This window comes from Tamandua tetradactyla, chromosome 1 (genome assembly GCF_023851605.1).
Source record: "Tamandua tetradactyla isolate mTamTet1 chromosome 1, mTamTet1.pri, whole genome shotgun sequence".
In the NCBI taxonomy this organism is placed as follows: Eukaryota; Metazoa; Chordata; class Mammalia; order Pilosa; family Myrmecophagidae; genus Tamandua; species Tamandua tetradactyla.
In genome coordinates, this window is record NC_135327.1 from 13,685,708 (window position 1) to 13,700,210 (window position 14,503).

The 14,503-nt window shown below is 42.5% G+C and overlaps 1 protein-coding gene and 1 pseudogene across 10 annotated transcripts in view; both read right to left on the reverse strand.

Annotated features, from left to right (window-relative positions):
* The window catches only part of LOC143690990 (lipopolysaccharide-binding protein-like), a 52,282-nt gene extending 46,586 nt beyond the window's left edge, over positions 1 to 5,696 (reverse strand). For 5 of the 10 annotated variants that reach the window (XM_077168868.1, XM_077168938.1, XM_077168928.1 and 2 more), the window contains exons 1-5: positions 5,615 to 5,685; positions 4,681 to 4,868; positions 3,888 to 4,002; positions 849 to 977; positions 293 to 448 (exon numbers count right to left, since the gene is read on the reverse strand). In XM_077168868.1, coding sequence (XP_077024983.1) covers positions 293 to 448; positions 849 to 977; positions 3,888 to 4,002; positions 4,681 to 4,868; positions 5,615 to 5,682 — 656 coding nt within the window. In that variant the 5' untranslated portion in view covers positions 5,683 to 5,685. Of the gene's footprint in view, positions 1 to 292; positions 449 to 848; positions 978 to 3,887; positions 4,003 to 4,680; positions 4,869 to 5,551 lie in introns of all 10 variants that reach the window. The other 5 variants (XM_077168860.1, XM_077168887.1, XM_077168918.1 and 2 more) reach the window with 5 other exon arrangements.
* A 5,177-nt stretch (positions 5,697 to 10,873) lies between these two features.
* Positions 10,874 to 13,470, reverse strand: LOC143683541 (tudor domain-containing protein 3 pseudogene; annotated as a pseudogene).
* Positions 13,471 to 14,503: the final 1,033 nt, after the last annotated feature.

The window sequence follows — 14,503 nt, forward strand, 5'->3', positions numbered from 1 at the left end:
TGCAAACTTCTTCATTAAGGGCCAGATAAGACCATATAGTGTTGCAAATACTAACCTCTGTTATCAGAGTGCTAAAGCAGCCATGGCTAATACATAGACAAATAAGCATGGCTGTGTTCTCATAACACTATTAACAACAAAGGGGAGCAGGCAGATTTGCCAGCAGACTGTGGTTTGCCAACTCCTCATCTTGACTAGCCTTAAAATCTTGCTCGTACCCCATCACAGGCCTCTTATGTGAGCTGAATGCGGACGCAGCTCTGATGTCCCGTGAGGGCGTAGGTTCACTTACCGTAGGGTTTTGGAAAGATCGATGTTGATATTGCCAACAGAGTTGTTACAGTGGGTCATGGAGACAGTGGGTCGTCCAGAGTTGTCCTTGCTGAAGTTCAGAGAAAACGATGTGGAAATGCTGTCCAAACTCAAATTAAAGGTGCCTGCCACAGGGCTGGTTGGGAGAAATTTGAAGCAAATGATTGTATAATCAGGGGCATCTCCAGGAAGAGGATTCAAAAAACACAGACCCAGGTTTGACTCCCATGTCCCCACTATCTGTGAATCCTCCCGGAGCCTCAGTTTATCACAGTAGAAGCAGCCAATGTTTATTGAGTAGTCTCTGTGTACTAGGCACACTACTAAATGTCTTGCTTTGGGTATTTAATCTACAAATCCATCTATTGAAATGAGATATTATTAACTCCACTTCACAGGTGATAAATGGGCTTAGGGAAAGTCAGACCTGTGTCCCATAATACATTGCACTTTGAGAACCCAGGCATGGAAGTGGAGGGTGGGAGGACATGCCCTTGCCCAAAGCCGACACATGTCCTAACCCAAGCACTACTCACATGAAAGCCTTTTTCACCTTCCAGATCCCATGGACAGAAATGTAGCTGTTGGACAGGGAAATTCCCAGACCCTTCTGTGGGTTTAAGCTCAAATCTGAGTTTCCGAGAGTGAAGTGCTGGATCTTCAGGCTGGGGGAGGAAGGCACACTGTCAATTCCAGACAAACCGGGGGCACTTCAGTCCCCTAAATGAGTCCACAGAGTCCCCTCCAACCTCTCACTCTGTTTTTCAAACTTATTGATCTAAACCTCAAAGGACAATCAAATAATCTCATTCATTTCCTTCAAGATCTTTCTGCTCAGGCTTTACCTCCTCCAGGAAGCCTGCTCCAACCTTCCAAGACCGAAGACCTTCCTCTCTCCTTGGTTACCTCTGCCCTCCCATAGCGCCTCCTGTCCCCCCTGCTCACTTGACCCTCACATCTGTGAGGGGTCTGTGGCTGACATTCTATTGTGTGTCGGTCCCCACAGCCGGGTCTGAGTGCCTCTAGGATAGGGGCCTATCCTCTCCCCACAGTCCCACACCAGGAATTGTAAATTTGCGTCCCCATTTACATCAGAGATTACCTCCTGATAACCTCTGTGCCACATGTGCCTACAGACGTGCTTTTGTTTTTTAAAAATTTGATTCACTTGCCAACATTTTAGAATTGGAATATTTGCACTAAAAAAAAATCTGAATATCTGAATTCTTTTGAAAGAATCAAAAGAGAGTGTATAGCTTGGCAGGAGCCTCCCTTTAAACGGGACAGGTGCCCTCCAGGTAAATATCACGCTAGCCATTTGCCCATTTGCTCTCAAATCCTCTCCCTGTCAATCCCTTTCTCTGACCTTTGTACAAGGACTGGCCTATACAATGGACATTTCCAAGGCGCCTCTGAAATGGGCCTTAGTTAGGATTGTCCAATGGGAGGCATGGGGAGGAGGGAGAGATTAGCAGATGTGAAGAAGGGAAAAGCCAGGGTGTTTCTTCTGCTCTAGAACTGTGTCAATGGCAATGGTTCCATTTCTTTAGTGCTACCAGATGCTGCTGGACAACCCCTTCCTTCATGACCTTGCCTCCTAACTAGAGGCCCTAGCCCCTCTGCTCTACTAATACCACCACCTGTCTTTGCATCTCCAGTGGGAGGGGCGCTAGTGATTCCAGTTTTACTAACACCTGGATGATTTCATTGGTTCCCATTTGGCTTATCACCACATCTAACACTTTGAAGCAAATTCCCTCCATTGAAATACCTAGTGTAGCCTCTGCCCTCCTGGCTGGTCTCTGATATAGTGTCTGTGCCTGATGCACTCATCTACATTTCCTTGAGGCCCATGTGGCCATTAAAGTCAGTGGCGGGTCTGATCAACACTCATTCAGTCACTCAGCAACCGTTCATAACAATCCTGTTCTGTCAAACCCTCCAGATACGTAGATCACAGAGATTCAAAACTCAGTCCCTGGTCTTGAGAAGCGCACAGTCAGCAGCAGGTGTGATCGATGTCTGAGCAGACAACAGTAACCTGTGGTGGTTCCTGTGTACGAGGGGTGCTCTAGGGCTGTGGGGAGGGGCAACTCCCTCAAGTGCCATGGCCTGGATATTGCGTGTGTGTTTGTGTGTGTGTGTGTGTGTGTAATTTTAGAATAGTTTACCCACTGCCTTCAGGATTTGTCTCAAGGGACCTGGGGTAGATCCCAAGCCAACTTTTTCTATCAATGATGGTTAATGATCCTCCAGGGCTTAATCTGGACTCTGGTAGGACCGGGGAAGAAAAATCCATGTAACCAAGAAATGGATGAAGAAAAGAGTTAAGGGTGAGACCCCTGGTTACTGAATGCAGGAAAGCTGAGAGAAGATTGTAAGGTAAAGTAAGTTAAGTGCTTCAGGAAATGGATATGAAGAACTGGGGCTTGTTCCCCAAGACCAGAAAGATCCTGGCTTTACTCTTTTTCTTTCTTTTTATTTTTTTTTGGTATACTGTATGGTGGGGATCACATTTCATTCTTTTTCCATGTGAGTCTCCCCTTATTGCAGGACCATTTGTTGAATTTTTGTTTGTTTGGTTTTTTGTTTGTTTGCTTGCTTGTTTGGGACGTGCATGGGCCGGGAATCCAACCCGGATCTCCGCGTGACAGTCGAGAATTCTACCACTGGACTATCCTCGCACCGCCCACTCCCCCAGCTTTATTCTTTATTGGGGATATATATGTATAGAAAGAACGTGCAAATAAAATGTAAATAAGTTCTGGGAAGACTTAAGACCCTTCACTACAGACGCCTAACGGGCCTTTGATGGGTAGATGGTATGTCTCATTCAGATCCCTAATCTGAGCAACAAGGAGAGTATCCAAGAGTCCTGGATGAGCAAAAATCAAGGACTAGATCTTTCTGCACATCCAACCTACTGATGAATGGTTTCTAAGGGTCCCTGTGGTGGGCTTGGAGTTATGTACCCTCAAAAACCATGTTATTAATCTTAATCCATTCCTATAAATAGGACCTGTTGATGAGATTACTTTGGTTAAGATTCGGCCCACCTGAATCAGGATGGCCTTAAATCCTATTATTGGAGCCTTATAGAGAAGGCCATAGAGACAGAGAACATGGGGAGCAGCCAGAAGTTGGAAGTTAATGGCCTGGAAAAGAAAGGGGGAAGATGTTACCATGTGCACTGCCATATGATGGAAAAGTCAAGGACCAAGAATCACCTGTAGCCAGCCCTAGAATGCCATAGTCTTTGGGAAGAAAGCATCACTTTGTTGACACCTTGATTTTGAACTTCTAGCCTCAAAACTGTCAGCCAATAAATTTCCATTGTTTAAAACCATTCTATAGTTTTTGTTTTAGCAGCTGGGAAACTAATAGTTTCCTTCTGTACTGACATTATAAGAAACATATAGCACTTTCTAGAAGCAACCCACCAAGAGTTGGCTATGATGCTTCTGTCTTTAGTTTAGGAGATGACCCCATCCCAGCTCCTGACCACTCTCTTCCATGATCCTAGGCCCCCATCCCTCCTCCTTGGCAGCACCTGTGGTAGAGAGTGGAGACCTTACCTGTGGAACTCATAGTGCACCCATCCAATCCAACTGATTCTAAATTTTCCTAAGAAGTCATGCAACCTGATTTTGGAAAGCTCCTTCTTCAGGTTGGCAAGTCCATGATGGCGGGCTGGGGAGAAAGAGAAGGTACTTTGAGTTAGCTCATTTAGTAGGATGCAGCTTAGTGTTACAATTGGGTGGCCAGGCTTTGGAATCACATAGATTGGGCTTGATTCAAAGATTTGCCACTGATTCTTGGTATAATCCCAAGCAAGTTCCCTAACATCTCAGGGCCTCAGTTTCCCTATTTGTAAAATGGGGGGATAGTAATGATAACAGCTTGAACCTGAGAATTAAATTGGTTCATGTACTCAAAGTGCTAGAGAAATAGCAATTATTGTTATTAATTCATTCAATAAAATTTTGGAAGCAATGACAGAATATCTTGAGGCTTTTAAGGAATTACTTACTGTGGTTGTGGTTAAGCCTTCTGTTTTTTCAATATGGCCTGGGCCATATGTTAACAATGCAGATTCCCAGGCCAAATTCCAGCCAGTTTTAAGTGTTTCTCAGGAATCTACATTTTTAACATGTATCCTAGCAAACCTAATGTTAGAAAAATGTTGGGAAAAATGCTGAGATAGTCCCATCTTTACCCTCTGAGGGGAAACTGAGCCCAAAGAGGGACATATCTAAGGTTTCTAAGCCATGCGGTAGCAGACCCCCAATCATGTGGTTCCTTGTCCTTGTTACTATCCCAGTCTCGTGGACAACAGGGACATCAAGAGGAACGACCAAGCTGCCTTACCGTATTTCAGGCCTTTTCTGGTGATCCTGGCCACAATCCCGGGGTCAGAGGTCTCTTCTCCAAAGCTGTAGACCTCTGCCAGCAGCAGTAGGGCCACCACCACACAATACAGTCTGGCTGCCATTCTTGTCCTCAGCTCTTTCCTGGGAAGAGGTTGGTTAGAGTCTCTTTGTAGGTGACAGCAGAGGCTGGGATGTTTTTAAAACCAGGAGTGAGAGTAAGTGAACAGACTAAAAGGGAAAAGGTTCAAGGCTGTGGGGCAGTCCAGTTTCCAGCAATTTGATATGGGGAGAAGGTTGCTTGTGAAGCCATTTGAGGTTTATTTCTGGCCTGAGGATAGTGAAAGTGGTACCAAGGCCTCCAATCTCTTCTTCCTCTAAGCTTTCCATCCCACAGCTGCCAGAGGAGCTCCCCCTACCCCCCAAAACCTCTTTCTACCTGAGCACCCTCTGTTCATTCGCCTTGTCGGGAGTCTGAAATCCAGTCACTCAGCCTAGCAGCAAAGGTCACAACGTCTGGACTACAGTGGACCTCTCCAAACAGATCTCCCATAGCCCCAGCCTACCTGAGCCCTGCACTCTAGCTCTGCAGGAATCGTGCTGTTCTCCTCTTATATCATGCACGTTCTCATATCTGTCTGCCCTTCGTCCCCTGCCTGGAATGTTTCCCCTTCTTTAGTCGCTTGCAAGACCATCTCAAGTCTGGTCACAAATATGGTGGATGGATTCCACAACTCTAGAATCCAGAAACTTTCACATTTTTTTCTTGCCTACATCTGTTTCTAATCCACTTTATTCAGGTGTAAATTATGTGCAGTAAAATGTACACATTCTAAGTGTACAGTTCAATGAGTCCTGGCACATGTACACACCTGTGTATCTACCCTATAATTAAGATAAAGAACATTTCCATCACCCAAAAAGTACTCTCGGACCTCTTCCCAGCCAATCTCCGTAGACATCTCCTGCTCCAGACTACCACCGATTTGCTTTCTGTTACCATAGATTCTTTTTGTCTGTTCTAGAACTTCATATAAACGGAATCATACAGTTTGTATTCTTTTGTGACTGGCTTCTCTCATGCAGCATTCTGTTTTTGAGATTTATCTATGCTGTTGCTTAAATCAGTACTTCATGTCCTTTTATTGCTGAGTAGTTGTCCATAGAGTAGCTAGAACAGTCCTTTTATTTTGTTTTATCATGTTTTTAATTGTCTTCAAATGGGAAATAATTCACATGGTTCAAAAATCAAACGATATACAAAGATGTACTATGAAAAGTCTTACCCGCGTCCCTCCTTTGCATCTTCCCAGTTCCTTTATCTCCTCTCCATCAAATCCACTTAATTTTCTCCTGTAATAAGTGCCAGGAGACATAGAAGGTGCTTTGAGAGTTTACATTCTGGGGACAATAGGAGCACAGAGAGGGAGTAATCAAGGTAGCTGAACTACTTGAGCTTGGTCTTGAAGTATGAGTAGGAATTTGAGAAACAGACATAGAGAGAAAAAGGTATCCTAGGCAGAGAGAACAGCAAGGGCTAAAAAATGAAAACCTGAGGGACACTGCCCATTTGGGAAGGACAAAGAAGTGGAGAGAGTAAAGGGTGAGGGGTGGGGATGGAGGCGTCATGGAAGAGTAGGCACGAACCTGGGCAGGAAACCTCCTGAAGGACCTTAGTATTTTTTTAATGCACTTTTATTGAGATATATTCACGTACCATATAATCACCTGAAGTATACAGTGACCCACAGTATCATCTAATTGTGCACTCATCACCACAGTCAATTTTTGAACATTTTCATTACTCGAAAACAAAAAATAGAGAAGAACACCCAAAACATCCCATAATCCTTATCCATGACCCCGCCCCCAGTATTTATTTTTTTGTCTTTATTTTTTACTCATCTGCCCATACCCTAGATAAAGGGGGTGTCAGTCACAAGGTTTTCACAATCATCTGGTCACACTATAAAAGCTATATAGTTATACAATCATAGTCAAGAATCAAGGCCACTGGAATACAGCCTAGCAGTTTCAGGTATTTCCTTCTAGCTATTCTAATACACTAAAAACTAAAAAGGGATATCTATATAATGCATAAGAATAGCCTCCAGAATGAACTCTTTTTTTTTTTTTTTTTTTTTTGGTATCCAATGTATGTTCATTTTACACTTACAAAAGAAATTGCCCACCCCTTCTGTCCCATCCCCCCCCAAACAGACTCTTTTTTCCAAACATTTTAAAATTAAAGCCAAATGAAATAGGTTAATTGCAGTACAATTATTTTTCACTGTAGCTGTCATAATTAGAGTTTATATTTCCTACAAGTGACCAGTGTCCAAGTGACTTGTAGGGAAATCCTGATTATGGGCCAAAAGAAAAATTCCATATTACAAGTTAGCAAATTCTAGTACAAAATTAGCCCATCTGTGGAAACAGCCTTTCCTTTTGCACAGGCCTCAGGTCCGTCCACTGGCTGCATAACATGTTACTGTTCCAGGATCCTCTTGTACAAATGGCTCATTATTCCCAGCTGATACAGGGCAGTGCCTGCAGAGGCAGGGGCTACTGTCTGCCTTGGGGCTGTGCTGGAGAGGGCAGGATGGCAGTGCCACACTGACCCCAAGGCAGCAGGACAGAGCCCCAGCTTCAGCTCCAAACAGGTGTCCTGAATGGAAGGCAAGTGGAGGACAGAGCTGCCCCCTTCTGAGGAAACGTGAGGCCCAGGACACAGTAGAAGGGCAACCAGGAGCCAGGCTGGGCGCTGTGCAGGACAACACAGCTCCTGCCAGTGTTTTTTCCTCCTACTGCAGCCATGGGAGAGGTGGCCCTGGCATGGTCAGCGGTGAGAGTGTGGCCCTGCCGTTGCTGCTGCAGTTGGGGCAGGTCGGGAAGTCTACTTGTCTCTCAGGATGTTTGGTTGTTCCTGAAACTCGGTAAAGAGGTGCTGGAAGCGGAGGTTCTGTCCTGTGACTGGCAGCAGCTTCTTCAGCAGCTCCCTCTTCATCAGACCCACTACCCTTGACTCCCACTGGCCTCCAGTGGAGCAGTGAACCAGATCAAGTAAGTCTTTGCATATTTCCAGAATGAACTCATGACTCTATTTCTTTTTATTTTTTAAATTTTTTATTAATTAAAAAGAATTACAAGAAACACAAACATTCCCAACACATACACTCAGCAATTCACAGTATCATCACATAGTTGCATATTCATCATCATGATCATTTCTCAGAACATTAGCATCAATTCAGAAAAAGAAATAAAAAGACAACAGAAAAATATAACAAACAGAAAAAAAAAATTTACAGGCCATACCCCTTACTGATCCCTTTCATTGATCACTAGCATTTCAAACTAAATCTATTTTAACATTTGTTCCCCCTATTATTTATTTTTATTCCATATGTTCCTCTCATCTGTTGATAAGGTAGATAAAAGGAGCATCAGACACAAAGTTTTCACAATCACACAATCACATTGTGAAAGCTATATCATTATACAATCATCATCAAGAAACATGGCTACTGGAACACAGCTCTACATTTTCAGGCAGTTCCCTCCAGCCTCTCCATTACATCTTGGATAACAAGGTGATATCTACTTAATGCGTAAGAATAACCTCCAGGATAACCTCTCAACTCTGTTTGGAATCTCTCAGCCATTGACACTTTGTCTCATTTCCTCTTCCCCCTTTTGGTTGAGAAGGTTTTCTCAATCCCTTGATGCTGAATCTCAGCTCATTCTGGGATTTCTGTCCCACGCTGCCAGGAAGATCCACACCCCTGGTAGTCGTGTTCCACGTAGACAGGGGGAGGGTGGTGAGTCTGCTTGCTGTGTTGGCTGGAGAGAGAGGCCACATCTGAGCAACAAAAGAGGTTCTGTTGGGGGTGACTCTTAGGCTTAATTTTAAGTAGGCTTGACATATCCCCTGTGGGGTTAAGTTTCATATGAACAAACCTCAAGACTGGGGGCTCAGCCTATAGCTTTGGTTGTCCACACTGCTTGTGAGAATATCAAGAATTCAACTTGGGGAAGTTGAGTTTTCCCCCATTCTCACCATTCCTGGAAGGGGGCTTTGCAAATACTTTTCCACTCACTGATCAAATCACTCTGGGATTCATCAGGGCATCACTTGGACAAACCAACAAAATCTCATGTCCTATACAAAGTTCTATGTACTTAAGGTGTTCAATCAACTATCTACATAAGTTATATTAGGAGATGCATTAGTTAAAGTATAGATTTGTACCAAAGAAACATTTTTTTGCTTTAGTCTCACACAGTTGAAATTTTAAAATATTAAGTACCATCTATTTTCAGCACCCTGCAGTGATGACATTCTTTTGTTCTTCCTCACGCAAAAACATTTTTTAAATTTGTACATTTAGTCACTATCATTATAACTCTAGGCATTCCTAGATTACACCATCTCAATCTTTATCGTCTATCTTTCTTTGTGATTTCATTTATGCCCCAGCCCTCCTCCCTCTATCATTCTCATATGCAGCTTCATTCAGCGTTTTGACATAATTGTATTACAGTTAGGTAATATTGTGCTGTCCATTTCTGAGTTTTTATATTCCATCCTGTTGCATAATCTGTATCCCTTCAACTCCAAATACCAATATCTTACCCTATTTCTATCTCCTGATGGTCTCTGTTACCAAGGAAATATTCCAAGTTTATTCACTAATGTCAGGTCCTATCAGTGAGACCATACAGTATTTGTCCTTTTGTTTCTGGCTAATCACACTCAGCATAATGTCCTTAAGGTCCATCCATGTTGTTACATACCTCATAACTTTATTCTGTCTTACAGCTGCATAATATTCCATCTTATATAAATTTCACAGTTTGTTTAGCTAACTGTCTGTTGATGGACATTTTGACTGTTTCCATCTCTTGGTAATTGTTAATAATGCTGCTATAAACATTGGTGTGTAAATGTCCATTTGTGTCCTTGGCCTCGTGTCCTTTGAGTAGAGACAGCATACAGATGGGTCCTGTTTTTTAATCCATTCTGCCAGACTGTCTTTTGATTGGAGAGTTTAATCCATTAACATTCAATGTTATTACTGCATGGGTAGTACTTTCTTCTACCATTTTGCCTTCTGGATTTTATATGTCATATCTAATTTTCCTTCTTTTTACCTTTACTCATAGTTTTCCTTTCTACACTCTTCTCCACACCTTTATCTTCTGTCTTCGTATCTGTCTCTTGTGCTTCCTTTAGGATTTCTTTCAGAGCTGGTCTCTTGGTCACAAATTCTCTCAGTGATTTTTTGTCTGAAAATGTTTTAATTTCTCCCTCATTTTTGAAGGACAATTTTGCTGGATATAGAATTCTTGATTGGCAGTTTTTCTCTTTTAATAATTTAAATATATTATCCCACTGTCTTCTCGCCTCCATGGTTTCTGCTGAGAGATCTGCGCATAGTCTTATTGGGCTTCCCTTGTATGTGATGGATTGCTTTTCTCTTGCTGCTTTCAAGATCCTCTCTTTCTCTTTGACCTCTGACATTCTGATTATTAAATGTCTTGGAGTATGTCTATTTGGATCTATTCTCTTTGGGGTACACTGCACTTCTTGGATCTGTAATTTTAAGTCTTTCATAAGAGTTGGGAAATTTTCAGTGATGATTTCCTCCATTAGTTTTTCTCCTCCTTTTCCCTTCTCTTCTCCTTCTGGGACACCCACAACACATATATTCATGCGCTTCATATTGTCTTTCAATTCCCTGAGTCCCTGCTCATATTTTTCCATTTTTCCCCCTATAGTTTCTGTTTCTTTTTGGATTTCAGACGTTCCGTCCTCCAGTTCAGAAATCCTAAGTTCTGTCTCTCGAAATCTACCATTGTAGGTTTCCATTGTTTTTTTCATCTCTTCTACTGTGTCTTTCATTCCCATAAGTTCTGTGATTTGTTTTTTCATACTTTCAGTTTCTTCTTTTTGTTCATTCCTTGCCTTCTTTATATCCTCCCTGAATTCATTGATTTGGTTTTTAATGAGGTTTTCCATGTCTGTTCGTACATTCTGAATTAATTGTTTCAGCTCCTGTATGTCATTTGAATTGTTGGTTTGTTCCTTTGACTGGGCCATATCTTCAATTTTCCTAGTGTGATTTGTTATTTTTTGCTGGCGTCTAGGCATTTAATTACCTTAATTAGTTTATTCTGGAGATTGCTTTCACTTCTTTTTTTTTTTTTAATAGCACATTGGTTTCATTGATGGCTGAAGAAAAAATCTTGGTATTTGCTTTATTTAACTTGGTATTTTTTCCCATTCTTTGTAAGAGTTGAATCTTTTTTTTTTCCTTTCAAAATCTGCTTTCTCTTTCTTCAGATAACAATATCCACTGTGACTGCTCTTGCTCTGAAGGGAAAGCAGGAGGTCTAGCAACAAGTTTTGGCCTGGTTGTTGCAGTCAGTGGTTCATTTCTTCTGGAAGATTCTTTTCATATTAATTCCGAGCCCGAGGAGGCTGGTAAAACTGCTGGGTTGGCCGAGTTGATCGTCTTGGCTGGCCAGCACCTCCTCTTCGGAATTCAAGAGGTTTGGTCGTAGGTACTTTCTTCTTCCCATGCCTCTGTTTGAACTGGCCTGATGTTGCTTAGTAGCACCTCTTCATAGTTTCCATAATCAATGAATTTAACAACTGCTGTCATACCTGAAGAATCGAGAGCTTCAACTTCTGCTCGGTAAAACTTGTTGTCTTCCCAATAAAGTGCAAAACATTCATCTCCAGGTTTCCACATTTTTGCATACTCCATAGGAATAGATGATTCTAGTACTTTTTCTGGTTAATTGGCCCTGATCTTCTTTTAGGCCCACTATTATAAAATATTTTATCATCATAGGGTGTAGCTGGAATGGGTCCAGATGACTTAATAGGTCCTATTCGCCTCCCCTTCGGTGCCATTTCCATCTCTCCATTTGGAAGATCTATGAAACTGTTAGTTCGAACAGGATTCTGGTAATCACTATTTACATCAAAATATTTTTTAGATTTTATACCAGTGAAAGTTTCATTATTTATTGTTCGTGGTTTCCTGTCATAAAAATGATCAAGATTTGCTGTTTGGTTTTCTCTTTTTCCACGTTTTTGATAATTATAATCTATGGATTCTTGAGGAAGTGGATTTTCTTTTGCCTCTGCATAAGTTGGGCCTTTACCTGGTCTGCTTTGCATAGAGTTATCTCTTTTCTTAAAAGCACCATTATTGTGCTGAGAACTCGAAGGATATGAAGTATCTTTAGTTCTATCGTATCTAGAATATGTTCTATCATACTTGTTTCTCTCTTCAGCCCATACTTCGGATCCTGAAGAAGTATTTGGTCTTTCAGAACCTCTGTTTCTAGGTAATCCCGTGCCTTCTAAAATTGACTTTGAATTTTGAGTGTCCCTTTGAAAACGAGGAGGTTTTTCATTTCTTGGCTGCCTATTATCATTTCAAGGAAGATGTCTTGGTTGATTATTATCTTTTATTCCATTTTGCTCAGTATTTGACAATCTATGTTGTCCCTGATGAAGCTGCTGTGGCTGAGATTTAGGTTCTTCCATACTCAAAGTTCCCATTTTGGACTCCAAAAAATCAAACAATGTGCTTGGTGCTGATGGCCTTGCATTTCCCAGATCCTCTTCATCTTCAGATCTTATTCTCCCCCTGCCTTTTCCTTTACCTCTCAGAGGCGGATCTGTAACAGGTTTTTGTTTATTGCTATTAAGAAGTACATTCAATGCTGCTTCTAGGTTGTTGCCATTATCCATAAGAGCTTGCCTCGATGCTTCCTTACTGAAGCCCATTTCTGTTATGTGCTTCAGAGCTTTTTCATCAACCAGTTCTCTGTAGACACCTTCATGCTTCCCTTCAGATTTGGCTGACTTTTCTTTTTGTAAAACTTCCCTATTTCGATTACCACCAGCACTCATATTGAGATTGCTTCTACCACCACCACCATCTCCTCCAAATGTCTTGGTCTCTTTGCTCTTAGCAACTTCTGCAATAGCAGCAGTCCTTTGCTTTTCAAATTCATCATTATCATTTGTAGGTTTGACAGGCATAGTAACTTGCAAGGTCTTTCTTCAGTCAAGTTCTCTACTATCCACTTCGACATGAGACATACACTTGTGTCCAAATGGCACAAAAGGATGTGGTCCACTTTCAGTTCCAATATTGCTTCTATTGTGTTTTGACAAGCTTCTCTGCAATTCCCATTTTTCAATAAGGTGCTCCACTTCACCACCAAGAACTGTTGTGTTAGAGTCATTCAAGAGCAGGAATCCATTTTTAATGTCAATAATGCCTGAGAGCTTAATTTTAGTTCCAGGTGGTGTGTTCAGGCTTATTTTTGACATATAATTAAATTCTACTGCTGTACAACTTATATGACCATCAGTCATCTGCAAATGCAGCATTCTTGGTGCAACTTGAGATTCTTCATTATCTTTTGCTGCAGCAACATTGCGAATTTTTTGAATCTGCAACACATAGGGACATTCAAGCTTTTCTACCTTTCCACCATTGGTGTCACCAGGGAGGAATTTCTTGCCAATTGTTCTTAGATCTGTATTGAGAGCAATCGGGATGATGTCATTTATATTGATTTTGTCAGGAGAACTTGTGCAAGCTTCAATGCCTTCATCAGAAAGATACCAACCCGCCTGGGACAACGCCGCGCCGGGAAGCTCGGCCATGGTAGCTGCTTAAGCCGGTGAAGGTGGGGGGCTGGGGTGAGGGTAAGGGGGAGGCCTCCTACTTGAGACCAAAAAAAAAGAAAAAGAAAGAAAGAAAAGAAAAAGAAAAAAAAAGCGCTTTCACTTCTTTTATCTAGGGTTTTCTTGCTGGATGAATTTGTTGTCTATCTGTTCTTTGACATTCCATTCAGCTGTATCTGGACCTTTAGCTTAAGTTTTGTTTAACAGAGGAGAATTTTTCAGTTCTTGTTTTCTTGTTTGTTGCCCTGCCTGTGTGGTGCCTTCCCCACACACACACTTAGGAGGGTCTACTTAGATATTATAGAACCCAGTCAGATTTTCCCAGACCAAACTGGCCTCCTATCAGGAGGAAAGAGTCACCTGCATTGGTTTTCCCTGAGGGTGAGACCCAGCAGGTTGAAAGACTTTCCTATGAAGTCTCTGGGCACTGTTTTTCTTGTCCTGCCCAGTATGTGGCACTTGTCTGACTGCAGGCCCCACCAGCATAAGATGATGTGGTACCTTTAACTTTGGCAGACTCTCCCTGCTGGGGGCGTGGTGGAGACAGAGGAGAGGTTGTAGGCTGGTTTTAATGGCTTCAAATTACCAAGCTCTGGTGTCTGAATTCCTTGATGGAGGGATTCCACCTAGGTGGGGCTTCACCCCTCCCCAGGGGAAGGCACAGGCCCCAGATAAGCCCCTAAAAGAGCTCACTTCTGCCTATACCTGGGGCAGTTGCAGCCTGAAAAGTCCTGCCACTGTATCCACAGGCAGTCAAGCCTTTGTAGATACACAGCCACAAAAACCTCTGTTTCCTTATTTTTTTTCCCCCCTTTTTCTGTCAGTCCTACCCCCTTGGTGCTGGGGCAAAAATGAACAACCTCTGCTTTGATCAGGTTCACCTAAGCTGGGGGCCTATTTTTAGTAGTCAGAATTTGTTAATTAGTTCCACAATTGGCATTTGATTGTGCCCAGTCCCTGCTGCTGGTAAAGTCCTTTCCTTTCCCCTCTGGGAAGCGGCCTGTGGGGGAGGGGCACTGGCCGCCGCAGCTTTGGGAACTCATGGTTCTGGGGGGTGCTCGCAGCTGGTCCAGCTGGTCCAGACTGGGGTACGCTTTGTGTCTGG